The sequence below is a fragment of the Chiloscyllium plagiosum genome, chromosome 11 (genome assembly GCF_004010195.1).
Source record: "Chiloscyllium plagiosum isolate BGI_BamShark_2017 chromosome 11, ASM401019v2, whole genome shotgun sequence".
NCBI lineage: Eukaryota > Metazoa > Chordata > Chondrichthyes > Orectolobiformes > Hemiscylliidae > Chiloscyllium > Chiloscyllium plagiosum.
In genome coordinates this window covers 48,069,445-48,086,419 of record NC_057720.1, presented here as the reverse complement: position 1 = coordinate 48,086,419, position 16,975 = coordinate 48,069,445, and the positions used below count along the sequence as shown (strand labels likewise).

The 16,975-nt window shown below is 39.7% G+C and overlaps 1 protein-coding gene across 14 annotated transcripts in view; it reads left to right on the top strand.

Annotated features, from left to right (window-relative positions):
• The window catches only part of nfia (nuclear factor I/A), a 677,405-nt gene that overhangs the window by 479,499 nt on the left and 180,931 nt on the right, over positions 1–16,975 (top strand). For all 14 annotated transcript variants that reach the window (XM_043699275.1, XM_043699269.1, XM_043699272.1 and 11 more), the window contains one exon: positions 7,126–7,200. In XM_043699275.1, coding sequence (XP_043555210.1) covers positions 7,126–7,200 — 75 coding nt within the window. The remainder of the gene's footprint in view (positions 1–7,125; positions 7,201–16,975) is intronic.

Sequence of the window (16,975 nt, the reverse complement as noted above, 5' to 3'; positions counted from 1 at the left end):
TCACAAACAAAAAAGTATGGTCGCATAAGGAGGATTTCACTCTGGGACCTAATCCATTTAGTTTTACTCTGCATGGACTCCTAACAAGTCCTTGCTAATTCGTGTGGTTAAATAGTGTCGTTGGTAAATGTCTCTTCCCTTTCTTTTCAACTCACATTTATCTACCAGGTGCTTCTCTTTCAATTCTGCTATGATCTAGTATGCAATTTAAATTTCTTTTGCAGAAGCTTGACTGAGGAAATAAAAATGAACTGCATTTTGGAGGATTATCACTGTACTACATCTCAGTCTGTTCAATGGCCATAACCAACTAAAATCAAAAATCCAAAGAACTGCAAATGCTGGAAATCAGGAACAAAAACAGAAATTGCTTGAAACACTCAGCAGGTCTGGCAGTTACTGAGGACTGCAGAAGGGTCACTGGACCTGAAACATTAACTCTGCTCTCTCTCCTTTTGAAAGCAGATTTGTATCAAAAGGCTAAATCACAGAAACCAACCCTTGGCTGAAACAGCCTATTTATTTCAATCACGTATGTGATTGAATCTCCACTGTGATCGCACAATGAACAGGACAGATAAAAATGTTGAAATTCTTTGTCCACTGTTTCAAGTTCATTTGTTAACCAATTTGCACAAAATTCCTTTATGCATCATTTTTGCTGTCATTGGTTAATATTATTATAGCTTAACATTTCAGCTATTAAAGATCAAACATGACAACTATTTATGCAAAAAATTAAAAAGAGCCTTTAAAAAAAATAAATAGACAAAATTTACTTAGCACCATTGACAGCCTTGAAAGAGATTAAACTATATTGATTCTGCCATTATGTTATAAGAGAACTGGAAGATGTGAGTACAGGGCATGCAGTCTGAGCAAGGTGATGAACATAAAGTGGTTTCATCAGCAGAAGTGTGGATAGGGTTAGATGGTGAGTCAAGGAGGTCATTGTTTCTTGTTCGTAGCAATGACTTTCAGAGTAAATAGAAGTAGGTCCAATGAAGAACCAACATGTACGGCACAGGCAAAGTGGTTTGTGAAGAAACTAAACAACAGGGAATGCAGCTTTGGTGGGAGACTGCTGTATGCTTCTAGCCATATTAAAATCATGCAATGTGTAGGGTGACAGGAGGTTAATTTCTGGAGTCTTCAAGAACAGAGTTCTAGAAGTGTACATAAACACCAGCAGAATAGATGTGTTAAAAACAACATGTTTGTGAATGCCAATTAGATTAGAATCGTCAAAAAAAAAATTAAAATGAACAGTGACTTGAGAAGAAAGAGCCTTAGTAGAAATGGCACAAAATCAGAGTCATCCTGAAGCTCAGCCATCTACTATTCTCCATCGGGATGTAATCCTAATCTGTTATACAAGCAGAACTGTCTTTCTAAGTGATTACTAGCTTTAACGCAAAAGCACGTATATCTGTCAGCTGCATTGTACCTTATATTACCTCTGGGTCCCTTAAGGTGGGAAGGAAAGTTACAAGAAAAGGCAAGAGATCAACCTCGTCATGACAATCTGATTACTTTGTAACTGAAGTGTTCAAACTAAAATACTCTCTCCTAGTTTCTCACAGTGTTCATTTGGCTGACCACTGGCTTTATTTTCCCATTTCATTTTTTTTTAACTGCGCGCAGACAAACCACAAAACAGGCTCAAAAATTCTCCTTCAAGAAAGTTTCTTCTGGCATGAATCCAGTTTATTCAATTCTTCCACACCTCCACATTTCTCAGAGACAGAAGCATTGAAAACATTAGACTTCTGGATTTTGGCACAAGAATCGGTGGGTCCAGTTATTGTGCCAGCTCATTTCAATCATTGGTCTGTCTGCAAAGGGCGTCTGACAATAATCTAACACTGGGTCCTGTGAATCACCAGAGGATTCCCCCCCATGAGAATCCTTTTCGTGACCCGTGTTTATTTTTATATGACCATTGGATGAAAATAATACTCTGGTATAAATATTGGTGTGCACCAGCAAGAAACCTTCATCCCTGGCCTTGAAGAATATTCCTGATTTTGGTAGCAATGATGGATACTGTAGCAATAATAACACTTCACAGCCAATCCCATTCTGGTGAAACAAATACCCATTTGGGAAGATGAATGTGTTGCTTCCTTGGGAATATGTTGGATTTGCTCTAATAGCCATTTTTGTAAATGGAGAAGTAAAGAACTTGAAAAACTTGAATTATGCAGAGGAGTTCGAGAAACAGCCGAACAGTGCACCCCAACACAGGCAGTCAGCAGCACCGAGAGGAGCATACGAGTGGAGGATCCTAAGATAGGCAGTCAGCAGCATCTGGAGGAGTAGATGAGCAATTGTTGAGAGAGTGGTGCTGGAAAAGCACAGCAGGTCAGGCAGTATCTGAGGAGCAGGAGAATCAACATTTTGGGCATGATTCCTGGTGAAGGGTTTATGCCCGAAACATCGATTCTCCTGCTCCTGATGAAGGACTTATGCCCGAAACGTTGATTCTCCTGTTCCTCGGATGCTGCCTGACCTGCTGTGTTTTTCCAGCACCACACTCTCGACTCTGATCTCCAACATCTGCAGGTCTCACTTTCTCTGGATGAGCAGTGGTTCCTGACACAGGCAGTCAGCAGCACTTTGAGAAGGAGACCAGTACAGAATCCTAAGACAGGCAGTAAGCAGTAACTAAAGGAGTGAATGAAAGGAGGACCCTTAGGCAGACATTTGGAAGCGAATGATGAGCTGGGACATTACAGAAAGATCATAAGGTGTTTGGCTGGGTGAAGAGCAGACAGAGGCAGAGCTATGGGCAAAAGAATGGGGAGGATGATAAATATATGGAGGTTGGAAAAAAAAATCCAAAAATATTCAGTGGCATCACATGAAATTCATGTGTCAGTTGGTTGGTTGGTAATTCCTGTTGGGTACTATGTAAAATGTCAAAGTTTGAGTAAAATATAACGTTTATAGACTCCTTCTAACTAGTTTTATAATTTTTTAAAGAAACTCTAGCAAATGCGAAGTAAGGGACGTGTGATTTCATTATTTATCTTATTCTCAAGTGATAAAGTTTAAGGCTTTAAAGTTGAAGTTGGTATGGTAAGTGATAGTGAGAAGGGACATTCATTTGTTTAATAATTAATCATGTAATTAATTTCTGAATTGAGACATAATGAAGATGGCAGGATTGATGATGTACTGCGATTGCAGAGTGTGAAACTCCTGCATTTGTGTGATTCAGGGCGCATACATCTGTAGTCAGTATTTACAGCTTGGGCAGCTTCAGTTCAAAGACTATGAGCTGGAATCTGAACTACAGACACGGTAGCACATTAGGCAGGGAATATTACCTGGGCACATTATTCTATGGCGCAGTCATACTTCTGAGGATAGGATCTTCTGAAATGATCATTGGTCAGGGAATAGAGAGTGTAATTGCGAGTGATACAGGTAAGGATCCCAGAGGGCAAGGCTGTAGCAGCCTGAAACTCTGCAACAGACAAACCGGTTGGAGGTTCTTTTAGCTTGTTCAGTTGAGTGTGAGGGTTGATGGTCAAATGAGTTAACTGACCGTAGCACCGTGATACTGAAACATATTCAAGTGGGGCGAGCAAACAGCGATGCCATAGTCATAGGAGCAGATAATAAGGGTGATTGACACTGCTTTTTGCAGCAAAAAGCAAGAAGCTAGATGGTTGTATTACTGAACTGGTAGGCGAAAGGAGGACTGCAGATGCTGGAGATCAGAGTTGCAAAGTGTGATGCTGGAAAAGCACTGGCAGCAGGAGGGTCAATGTTTCAAGCAAAAGCCCTTCATCAGGAATGTGTGGAGCTTATGCCTGAAGTGTTGACTCTCCTGCTCCTTGAATGCTGCCTGACCTGCTGTGCTTTTCCAGTGCCACACTTTTCGATCTTATCTACCTGTTCCAGGGTTTTGTATATCTGTTCCGGGCAGGAAAGGCTCTATGATGATAGGAGGAGAAACTAGTCATCATGGTCAATTTCAGTACCCCTGCATAAACAGAAAATAAAGCGGTCTGCATAATCCATATGAGGCACTAGGCACCAAATAATCATAACCCTAGAAGTAATTTCTGGATTAATACCTGAGTTCGTAATTGGCGTAGGGCAAATAAGATTAGAGAGGTGAATGCATGGCTGGTGTGAGTCCCAGTTTGTGGAGTATTGCCACAAGTAGGAGAAAGTGGGCACTGTACTATTGGGATAGTCTATACCTGAATTGTGCTGGGGATGGTGTTTTAGTGAGCCACACAACAAGGGAAATGGAGAGGAATTTAAACTAAATAGTGGGGAGAAGGGATCCAATTTGGGAGGATGTTGTAAGTGAAAGAGTAGCAAGCTGGCAAGAGAGAAAAATATTTGTTTGAGAAATGATGCACAGACCATAACAGGAAAGAGTAAAGGGTACAAATCTGAGTAAATCAATAGATAAGGCTAGAATTAGAACAGAACAATTGAGTCTACCCAACCTTCCTTAGAGCATCCCGCCCAGACTCCACCCTATCCATGTAACCTGCATTTCTCATGGCTATCGCAGTTAACCTGCCAATCTATGGACTGTGGGAGTAAACTGCAGCACCCAGAGGAAACCCACGCAGACACTAGGAGAATTTGCAAACTGCACACAGACAGTCACCCAATGCTGCAGTCGAACCCGGGTCTCTGGTGTATGAGACAGCAGTGCTAACCACTGAGCCAGTGATGCCCTCATCAAAGAAGAAATGCAATCAAAGGAGATGCTGTGAATTTTGCAACTTCCTTTACCTTCACCCTCACACTCAGTTGCAGTGAATTGTTAATAGATTCTTCTGAGACCTCACAGGACTTTTTCTGAGCCTTAACCCAACAACTCCTGTGTTCCTTGACATCTCCAGAGTCCTAACTCCTTGAGCAGCCAGAACACAACCTTTTCAGGAGAGAGTCTCCTTTCCATGCTCTTTGTTCATGACTGACCAGCAACTTAAATTAGTAACTTTTTTCCCCTGATTCCTCCGTCCAACTGGTATGACAAACTGAAAGGCTTTGTGTCTGAATAATCGCAAAATCACATCTGCTCTGGACTGGAAAGGTTCCACAATGTGAGGGGGAGCATTTGATTGAGTGTGTAAATATGGGGAGTAAGGAATCCGTGGGGTTGCAGTTGGTGGATACGTGAGATGGATAAAACTCTGACCAGAAAAGCATAAACTCATTAAGCCTCTGACTAACTAATTTTTAATCCCTGATGTTTAATCTACAATATTCACCTTTTTCTTTAAGGAAGGATGTGAATGCATAGGAAGCAGTTCAGAGAAGATTTACAGACCAGTACCTAGGAAAGGTTAGATGGGCTGCTCGAATTTAAAAGAGTAAGAAGTTATCGTAATAGTAATTTATTGTTATATGTATTTATGAAAATTAAGTAAAATGTGAATAAGTCACCATAATTCTAATTACAAAAATTATAAAAAGTAATACATCATGGTGTTAGGAAAATTTTCATTTTTTGTTCCACATATGGCTTCTTGATTTCCTAAGTGGCTACAGGACTCCACCACACTCTGCAGCCATCAAAGCTGTCCCTGACACCCCAGCACTGTGGAGAAAGCAGCCCTTGCCACCACTGACCAGACCTAGAATGTCACCTCTGCCAAACCTGCCTCATCGCCACCAATATTCCAGTCGCTTCCATTGTTAGGAGACTACCCTAATTCTTGAGAACCAATTGACCATCCAAATTATCTCCCAAGGACTGAAAGTCACTCAAGATCATTCATTCACCTTGCTGCCGTTGTAGACACTGCTAAAATATCAGAGGAAAATAATGGACCCCACTTTGTCGATGCTGGAACAGTTGCTCAAACCACGGCCATTATTGCCACGAGGAATGGACCGATCCACCGCTCAACAATTTTCTTAAAAGAATTTATAATCATTTGGAACTAATACTTAAACTGGAGCTGGCATGTTCCTCGATATGACAGGGATGGGTTGTAAAATCAATTATGCAGCATTAATCATCTGATGATATCCCTCAGACTTATGTCAGTAGACATTATGAAAGACCAAACTCTGATTTTTTTTTTAAAAGCTGTGCAGACAGTTTTTCATGTTTTTAAAGGACAGGTGATTTAAATGCTTAGGTATAATCCTTGACTATTCCAGTGAGTTTATTCTCTTTTCATATGCGGCCATGTATATATTTAATAATCCTAAAGACTACCTGTCCTCTCACTGTAAGCACCTCACTCTCCAAAAGATGACCTGGGACTACTCCACAGGGATACCTTACTTTCCAAAAGAGTCCAACCATGCCAAGGTTTGGATCTTCTTTTACCAGACCTAATGTGCACAAATCATGTATTCCAATAAAAGAAAGAACTGCAGATGTTGGTGATCTGAAACCAAAGAAAACAGAAATTGAGAAACTCAGCAGTCTGGTAGCATCTGAGGGGAGAAAACAAAGTTAATGTTTCCAGTGCGGTGACTTCTTTAGAGCTGCCCAGAGCTCCCAGTCCTAATGAAGATGCTGCCAGACCTGCTGGTTTTCTCCAACAATTGCTGTTTTTCTTTCATATATTCTATAAATGCCTTACAAAACATTGAACAGACTGAAGGCAGCTACAGCTTAATATGTGCAGATCCTTCCATGAATTGTTTAAATGTAGCATATTTGGGACTTGGGCTTCTAGATTTGGATTTATTTTGGTTGCACAGGGAACTCTCTCCATAGCATATGAGGCAACAATCAAGTGATTTTTAAGTTTTCTTGAAGAGCAAGTTGGAATAACAAAGAAAACTTTTTTTGTTTCTACATTTCTTTGAAAAAAAGAATCTCTGGTTGGAATTACAGCTCTAACTAAATTGTACAGTGTCTGTGGTTTTATGTAAAGTCTCATAATTTTTTTATGAAACAGCTCACTTATAAGGTTCAAGTATTGACTACCTTCTCCCTTTCAGTGTAGATCTGCAATTGGTTTGTTTACCTTGGATAACTGAGACGTGGAGCATCTAAAATGAAATTTCAGGCGTTTTGATTTAACTGGAGGATTTCCACATAACATTATTTTGCAATACCAAAATTCCCTCTACAAATTCTTATTGTAGAGAAGCTTAATTTTCTTTATTTTTCATGTTTTACAGGACATTTGGGCTTCCAAGACAGCTTTGTCACATCGGGTGTGTTCAGTGTCACTGAGCTTGTCAGAGTGTCACAAAGTAAGTGAAAACAGTTCATGCAAACATCTTGATTAATAAAGATACTTAGGGAATTTCATCTGTAATTCTCATCACACTGAACATTCATTAACTGTCATCCCACATTTTATTTTCCATCAAACTAATACTGATATTTTTTGGTAAATGATTGAACACATTTTTGGACAAAGCACTTAGCTAAATCTAATCAAGAATTTCGATTGGAGCTAGCTCTAATGTCTTTTATAACCATCTCCCCTGAAGTCACTATGATGCCTGTCCTGTACAGACATGATGCCAGATATGTATCAGGATAGAGATTTTTCACCCGGTTTGCAGTGTAAGCTGTTAGATTTTGGAGGTTTGTTACTAAAGTTACCTATTACAGGCAACCAACCATTTGTAAGGAATTTTCAGGCAGTTTTTTTAAAGTTTATTAATAAACTGTAGTTTAGATAAAGGCCATTCAGCCTTTTAATGCTGCCCAGTGTTTTAACTTGACGATATGTGCTTTCTGCCTCCCAGATTGACTTGGTTTTTCTCCTGTACGTACCTGTTCATCATCCTATTGTATCTCCATTCCATAACCCAACTCTCCAGCCTAATTAATTTGACCCCCCACTAACAGCACTAGAAGACCACCTCCGCAAGGATGTTGGTCCTGTTCTGTTTCATAGGCCTCACATTCCCCAGAAATGGACTTGGCATTCCAAAACCTTGCCTCCTACTCCAATTGCTTAGTCACACATGTTTCTAATCTATCTGCCTATTCTTGTTCTCACACACTGGGAGTAATCCAGAGATTACAGTCTTTGAAGTTCTGCTTTTCAATCTGCTACCTAGTTCCCTAAATTCTTATTGCAGGTCCTTATCCGTCCTTCTACCTCTGTTGTCTGTCGTAATATGAGCCACATTATCCGACAGTTCATACTCCCCCTTCAGACTTCCCTATTGCTGTTCAGTGATATGCTTGGCCCTGGCCCAAGGAGGCAACACTCCATCCTGGAGTCACATCGGTGGCTGCAGAAATGTCTGCCTACACCCCTCACTGTCGAGTCTCCTACCACCACTGCTTTTCCTTTCTTTCTCCTTCCCTTTTCTGAGCTCTGGCTGCACTCCCCATGGGAACTTCATTCTCAGCGTTTTCCAACTCAGAAAAAGTACTGTTGAGTGAGATGCATTCTAGGGCTTTCCTGACCATCTCTCAGCTTCCCTTCTTCTGGTCATCTATTCCTTCTCTGACTACATCTCCTCTTTTAATCTGTGGAGTGACTGTGTCCAACAATATGCTCTCCGTGTAGCTCTCAGCCTTGCACTGTAGTGCCTCCAGCTGACACACAAGGTCCGAAAGCCTGTGCTCAGTCTAGACAACACTGATGGGTGTAGACTATAGGTCCCCTAACTGTAGCTATTCTGTTGATCTGACAGTAAATCAGGAGATAATGATGGCGTTTTAAAAATGGTCTCCGAGGCCTGATGGATTACATCCCAGAATATTAAAGGAAGTAGCTACAGAGATAATGGATGTACTAGTAATAATATTGCAAGAATCTTTAGATTCTGGAAAAGTCCCAGAGTATTGGCAAACTGCCAATGTAACGCCCTTTTTCAAAAAGGAGGGAAAAAGAAAAAAATGATAATTATAGGTCAGCTAGGTTGACAGCCATTATTGGTAAGATGTTAGAGTCCATTAGACATGATGTAATAGCAGAGCATTTTACAATACATAATAAATCAAGAAAAGTCAGCATGCCTGACAAGTTTATTGAAATTGTTTGAAGAGATAACAAATAGGACAAACAAAGGGGAAACCATTGGATTTAATAAATTTGGATTTCCAAAAGACATTGCATAATGAACCACACATAAGCCTGCTTATAAGACGAGCACGTGATATTGGATGTCGCCCATTAACATGGATTGAGGATTGCAAACTAGTAGGAAGAAAACGTTGGGGTACGATTGACATTTTCAGGATGGTAACCTGTAACTAGTGGAGTGTTAGAGTGATCAGTGCTAAGACCTGATTAAGAAGAAATGATGGAGACTGATACAATTACAACATTTAAAAGGCATCTGGTTGGTAGATGAATAAGAAGGGCTTAGAGGGATATGGGACAAATGCTGGCAAATGGGACTAGATTTATTTAGGATATCTGGTAGGCATGAACCACAAGATCTGTTTCCATGCTGTACATCTCTATGACTCTATTTGCAATATATTTGGATGACTTGGATAAGGAAAGTGAATGTACTATCGCCAAGTTTGTGGATGACACTAAAATACTTGGGAGGACAAGTAGTGAAGATAATACAGAATCTAAAGGATGATATAAACAGGTAAAATAAGTGGACAAAAATTGGAAGATGGAATATATTGTGGGAAAAATGTAAGGTTGTGCACTTTAACAGGAGGAATAGAGCAAAACTTGATAGAGAGGGATTTGGGCATTCTTGTGCATGAATCACAAAAAGTTGTTGCATAAATTCAGCTGGAAATTTCAGGGAAGAGAAAATGGAATGTTGGCCTTCATTTCAAAAGGAGTCCCATATAAAAACTACAGAAGTTTTGCTAAAAGTATATAAGACACTAATTAGACCACACCTAGAATACTGTGAACAGTTTTGGTCCTTATCTAAAGGAAGATATACTGGTATGGAAGGCAATCCAGAGAATGTTTGAGGATACTCTTTGGTATGGAGGCATTTTCTGATGTGGAGAAGTTGAGTAGATTTGGCCTGCATTTATTTGAGTTTAGAAGAGTGGGATGTGACTTTTTTGAAATATAAAAGATTCTTAGATGGCTTGAATGGGATGTGAGCACCAAGAAATGGCTTATTATAATTGTCTTCATGGGATGGAGACGGAAATTGTGCTTTGAAATAGGGCAAATAGTACACCCAGGATTCATTGTCTCAGACCCAATATGTTGCCATCTCCAAGTGGACACCTGTTTGTTTTGGCATCATTCCCTTCTTGGTCTCCATGTGATTTGTTTCTCTTTTTCCTTGTATCAAGTTGTTGAATTTCTTTCTCGCTTGTCCCTGGCTCCGTATTGAAACTATTCTATCATACTCCAGGGACTGTGGCTCATCTGTGATTGTTTATGGTACATATAATTACAGCAACATATGCTGTAATTATATATGCACAGGCATATATAATTTTTAGTCTTCCCCAAACCTCAGCTTTCAATTATCCAAACTCAAAATTGCTTTTATTTTAATTTTTGATCCCTCTCACCAGTACCACATTAATTGTCTTAAAATTAGTTTCTCGGTGGATTACATGTTAGTGCCATGATCATTGAAAATGTGATTTCTTGCTCTCCATGTCTCAAAAACCATATTCTCAAGTATGTGTATGTATCTGAGGCCCTTTCTTCAGAGCATTTGCACCAGGCATTTCCTCATGCTATTTATTTCAGTTGAAACAAATCACTTTTACATGCTTACACCAGTATTCTAACACCATGCCTTACATTTGTGAATCTGTGGTGATTTTATTGAGTGACTAACTCCCCTTCCACACTACCACCATCACCTCCACCGCCCAAATTCCTGATGTTCTGGCTGGTCAAGCCATTCAATTCTCTTAAAAAAAAATCATGTGGAAGTGTACACAATTCTCCAAAGGAAAGCTTTTAAATTAATTAGTCTCATCTACAATTTTACCATTTAACTAAATCTAAGATAAGTTATTTCCATTAATGTGTCATTTTCTTGTCACTATCTTTTATTCTAAGTAGGGCATACCATGAATTACTGTTCTCACTGACTCAGGAGTTCTGGAGAAACCTTACTGTCCATTTTCTTTTCAATACTTTTTTATAATATCTTTAAATCAGAAACCAAACATTGGTGTGTGGTTTTCAATCATTAACAAATCTTGTTTGTTTGTTGTATCAACTTCTAATTTCAATCGTAGTTTCGTAAACAGTTATACAGTTGGTTCTGCTGTAATGCACGTTTTTTCAATGTGAATTGACTATAATGTGATTGAATAATTAAGACCACTATTTGTTGAATTTGATCTTTTCTTACTTGTATTGGTTATAATGTGACTCCAGTCCCATTGGTTTAAATGTTGCTGCTATTACACAATTTTTTTTAATAGTGCGGGATTGCACGGGAACGGAACTATCATATTATATCAGAACAGACTGTGTTCAGGCTTTATGGGTTTAAGTGGTACTTATATATTGGGGAGACAAGTGATTGCAGTCAGTTTAAAGTTAGCTTTGACATCTCTCATTCTCCAACAGTAAACTACATGAAGTTTGTGCTGCTTCATGTCGTGACATCCCCACGAGCCCTTTTGTTTCATACATCGGGCATGCTTTTGTTACATCAGAGTTTTTGACATGTTCAGTTAATTTATGTGATGCCATTGCGATATATTACTGGCTGCTGAAAGTTCCTGCATTCTGTTCAAATGTTTGCTGCCAGCATCTATAATGTGACTTTTGAGAATTTGTTTTTCACCTGTTTCATTTTCTAAGCTCACTAATATTTCAGCAGGATTATTTGTTTCATCTCCCAAATTCAGCTGGTTTATTTCATTGTCGTTTCATTTTTGCATCCCTGTTAAGTTTGATTGCTTGTCTGAGCCAGATTACAGCATGGTTCGGCTAGAATGACTATCCCACAGGAACTTCCTGAGCCATCAGGGAGATGGAGAACGAAGATATTTTCAGCCAGGTGATGAACCTGGTACAAAGGAGGAATTAGCACCATCTAGGGACCATGTTGTTATAACATGTCAAGCTCTTCTGAGCATGTCAGAGGAGCCCTTTATTTGCAGATATTTCATCAGAAAGTCATAAAACATGATTATCTGCTGGACCAGTATTTCAGAGTTCCTCACTTACCATCTTAAACCTGCATGATAAAGACAGGTCTATGCAGTCTTGATCCTTAACACCACTGTCTTATTTCAAGGTACCATGGATGTTTTGTATCAGAAAAGATGGAGGAAAAAGAACATAGAAGTACCAATTATTGAGCACATTACTCTCAGCCCAGTATGGAGTCACCTCTGCACAGAATCATCCTCTTTCCGTAGAAGTGCCCAGTTTCTGGCCTAGGCTTGCAGCTATGATGTTGAAGTGGCTGATCTTGTTACATTTTGGGTGACTTAGCCTGTTGCTCGCATGGGACTTGCTGAAGACGCTGCAGGTCAAAGGGAATTGGCTGGGCTTTCTCTTGTTTGTTATCTAGAGTTTACATGGGGTGAATGTTACTATCACTTTCTTTCTGACATCTGGATGTTGTCCAGGTCTTGCAGTACGTTGGCAGGAACTGCTTCATTATCAGTGGATATTGTGACTGGAGCTGAACAATGTGAAATTGTCAGCAAATGGTACTTTGGATGTAGCACATGTCAATGATAAAGCAGCTGAAGATGGCTAGAACATTTTTGCAGAGCGTCTACAGTGAAGTCCTGATTCAGCAAAGACAGCACCCCATTGATGTCGGAGAGCCAGAAATAGGGGTTTTTCTTGCCGTCTGCCGCTTTATCCTACTTACCAGCCCTTCTCAGAAAATTGAGCCAACCTCCTTCCACTGCGGGAATTGGCAGATTCTTCACTCACCTCACACCTCATATAACTCAGGAGAAGAAGCAACAGGAATCAATTTTCAGTAATCAGGAACTGCAGCTGCTGCTTCAAATGACATCTGCACATTTCTGTTCCAGTCCAAGCTTGCAGCACATCACACAAACCACAAAGGGAATGCAAAAGCGGTATGCAAATCAGGGCAACTTGGAAAACCCCGCAAGGTCCCTTCTGGTGAGCAGAAACACAGAATGTGATTGGGCAAATTAACTTGGGCTTCAGGGGCATAGTTCCAACCATCCATATGTAGAAAATGAAGGATGCAAACACCATTGTATAGCAAGCTGAAGTTTGAATATACTGTTTAATTCAATATTGTCGACTGATATTTAACATGATGGCCATGCTTTGAATATGATAATTAAGAGGCTTCTGATAGCCACAATGTTCCAGTGAAAATGCTGAGAAGAATCTTGCTCCTTTACCCTCGGAGGATTTTTTTTGTGTACATTATCCAAACTGTATTGTTGTCTTGAAACGCTTACAGCTTAGCCATGTACTAAAACTCAATAATTGTATGTGAGCGCAGTGTCCTAGTTTTTCATGCAATCATCTCTATTTCAGATCAAGAGCACTTCAGTTCCATTCAAGAGCAGATTTGATTTCTGCTCACTTTCACCCCAGCATTATGTCTCTGTTTGGAGCGCTAGTAATTCTCATCTCAGGCTCTTTTTCTCTTTTAGCCTGCAGCACTTGATCAAAAGTGACTTAATACCCTTTTGACCTGTACTCTGTACCATTGACCACTCTTTTAAAACCCAATGGAATAAACAAAAGCCCCTGAATGTGTTCATTGCATATTCAAGCAAGGTAAAGAGATGGCATCCACTACAAAGTATTGTGCCTGGATTTTGCCAGTGAGCATTTTTGAAGCATTAGCTGTACTTTTCATGTGAGGGCTAGTCTCCCTCTAATTTCTCTCCACTCGGTATTCTTTCGTAACCATTATTATACACAGTAACCATTAGTGTAAGTGTACCAACTGCTCCCATGTCCCTTCTGTCACAATTACTACAGAACGGAAAAACAGAAAATGTGTAAACTCCATGACTGGTCTGCCTGAATCTGCAAAAAAAATGCTTGACAAAAGATGGTTAACTTTTCGAAGGCTTTGTCAAAGTGGAGACAACATCTGGCATTTATTTGAGTAATAGACTCCACAGTATTGTGTTCTTCCAATTGGCAGATATTGAGTTTCTGTCTTTCTAGTTTTCCATTTATGTCTTTCTGTACACAGTCCCATCATCTTTCACTTTAATTTTCTATCAGCTGGGACTTAGAAAGAGTTCTGAAAGAGTTAAACAGCAGCCATTACATGCAAGTCTCTTGCTGAAATACAATAGCGCAATAATAATACTCTTAATGTGGACAACATCCCAAAGCACTTTATGAAGGAAGAAAAGATTAACATGTTCTTATTTCTTGCCAGTTTTTCGTTATTTCACAGATCTCTCCTGTCTGCTGGAACACTTCATCCTAATTGCACAGTGCTTTGCAAAAGATATTCAATCTTCGATCTCCACTATGACCTCTCTAAGTGCCATACATAATGTTGGTTAGCACTAGCCCTGTGCCTTCTTCTGTGTTCTTGCCCTCCTTCCAATATGATACCGGGTCTCCACTTTGGCACACCCTCCAGCAAAGTGGCTGGGAAATGAAAATTGTGGTATGAAAATGGTGGCACAGTATCTGGCCAGATCGTAGTACCGTTTCTTGTACCTTTTACTGTCTTGTTCTTGGTCACTAGCTGCCATATAGACAATAATTTTGGCTTTGAAGTGGCAGTAGATAGAAACAAAATGGTTCCTGTTAATTATCCAGTGACCATTGCTGAAGACGTATACTTTTGGGCATGTGAATACATGGTTAGGTTTCATTCTAAACTCTTCCACAGTCAATTAGCTTTTATTTTTTCATTATGACATATTTTATTCATAAGATTTGTAAAGGTACATTACATGACAGTTCAAACTGACACAGCATAAATGCAATATGTATGAAGATCTGAAATAGGAGTAGGGGTAAGCCATTTGACCCCTCAAGCCCACCGAGTTCTGAGGAAGGGTCACCAGACCCAAAATGTTAACTTTGATTTCTCTGCACAGATGCTGCCAGACCTGCTGAGTTTTTCCAGCAACTTCTGTTTTTGTTTCTGATTCACAGCATCTGCAATTCTCTCAGTTTTTATTTAGCATTTTAAAATGTGTTAGTCTGCAGTTGGCTGTCATCAGCAATGCTATGCACTGGGCTACCAGCAAGTTTTGGAAAGACCAAAGAGTACCTTCTTAGAAAATTTGTAAGATGAAAGAAGAATAAAATTGTACTGAAGCAATGTTGATGCAGTGTTTGAAATATGCAAATTGTTTAAGAGCCAGGCATTGCTAAAACTTCTGAAGGAGAACCCACAAGCTAAAAAAAGGCTTTTTGTAATTTTTTTTCCACTAGTTATTCAATAACACTGCTTAACACATCAAGAGAGGTTTGTTACCTGACCTTTGGGGGATCTACTGCCCTTTCATTATAACCAGTCTAGAATTGGCAAGCTGAATAAAGCAGAAATTGTAAAGGGAGGAGTAGCTTTCAGTGAAGGTGTCTTGAAAACGTTTTTGTTCAAATGGAGAAATGTAAAGTGTAATTTTTGTCATGTTTGCATATTCTACATTTGAAAGCAAATGAAAAAGATTATTTTCAGGGAATCCTTGTGTAAAGTTACCCACTTAGTTTTGTTTCACACTAATGTTAGTAAGATATTTGGACTTGAAATTTCATTGAGTCTCGTGAAATTTGTCTTGACACTTTTCACAGCAGTGTGTCACCTGATGGAGTTGTTGTCATGTTGTCATGACATCCCTTCTCTCAGACTTGTGGCCATTCCCAGTCTTCAGAATGGTGGTTTCACCAGTGACCCTCATCTCCTCACCCACTAGGTCCCAGACCATGCACTGGAGCTGCCACTCACCCTCGGATATGATGCAGCTGTTGCCTGTCAGGTGGACCACCGCCCCCATCCTGACAGGCTGCCAGTGCCCCAAGGCCCACCTGGGCATGACTGAGCTTCTCATCCCAGTCAGCGTAGTACCAGTTATTTTTAGAGCTCCATAGCTACCCCTACTCCCACAGCTGGCAGAGCAGACCAGAGAGTAGCTGCGCCCCATGCTGCAGCCAGTCATGTGGAGCAGTTCCGTTGGGCAGTGGCTTGAGTGGACATGGGAGATGGTGACAACAGACAAGAAGGGATACTGCGCTATCCAAAAAAAGACTACCAAAAAGCTGCCAGGAACAGGCAAGGCACCCAGAAAGTGACCCAAAGCCCAGTTTGTGCAGACCCTAGGTAGCATCTCACCTAGCTCCATCACCAGAGGGTGCGCTTTCGGAGATATTATTAAGTAAAATGTTGCATTTGTTTTATGCTGGTATTTTTAGATTTGCTTTATTTTACATTATTTAATTTATTGATATCAGAATTTAATCATTTAAAGTATTATATTTCAACTTGGTGTGTATAGTTAGAATTTATTTTCTGCTAAGGAAGGCCCTATGGAACGTAACTCATTTTACCATTAATTCTTATGGGAGTCATGCTTCATTTAAAGTCTTTTCACTTAAAGTTATATTTTTTGGAATGCAACTTCAACTTTAAATGAGGTCTGTCTGTACCTTTGCTATTGGCTTACAGTAATCTCTAGTCACGTAAATGAGTAGGTGAGCTACTGACAGATAATTTCTGACTTTGCACTGAAATGTCTGATGGAAGATGAACAATTGTGATCCATAATGAGTCTTCTAATTTTTTTTTAATGTAGGAACACTTTCTACCCTCCACTTGATGAATCCCAAGAGCATAACCAAGAAATAACCATGTTTTCTTGTCCCATGGCTTTGCTACCATGTATTAATGGTCCAGTACTATGCAGCACGGCATTTAAATCAGAAAATTTTACCCTAAAATAGACAAGTTCATACACTTTGCGAATTGTTTCTTCTCGACAGATTAGTGATTCACCAATTTAACCACATAAATTCAGTTGCTATTGTATCATAAAGGTCTGACACTTTAGTATTAAGTGAAAGTTTCACTGAGTGTAAACGTTATTACGGAATGCTAATTCTGTGACTGAGAGGTCAACAAATTCTTTCTATTCTTGTTCAAGGTGGTCAATCATCGCTCTATTTATCAG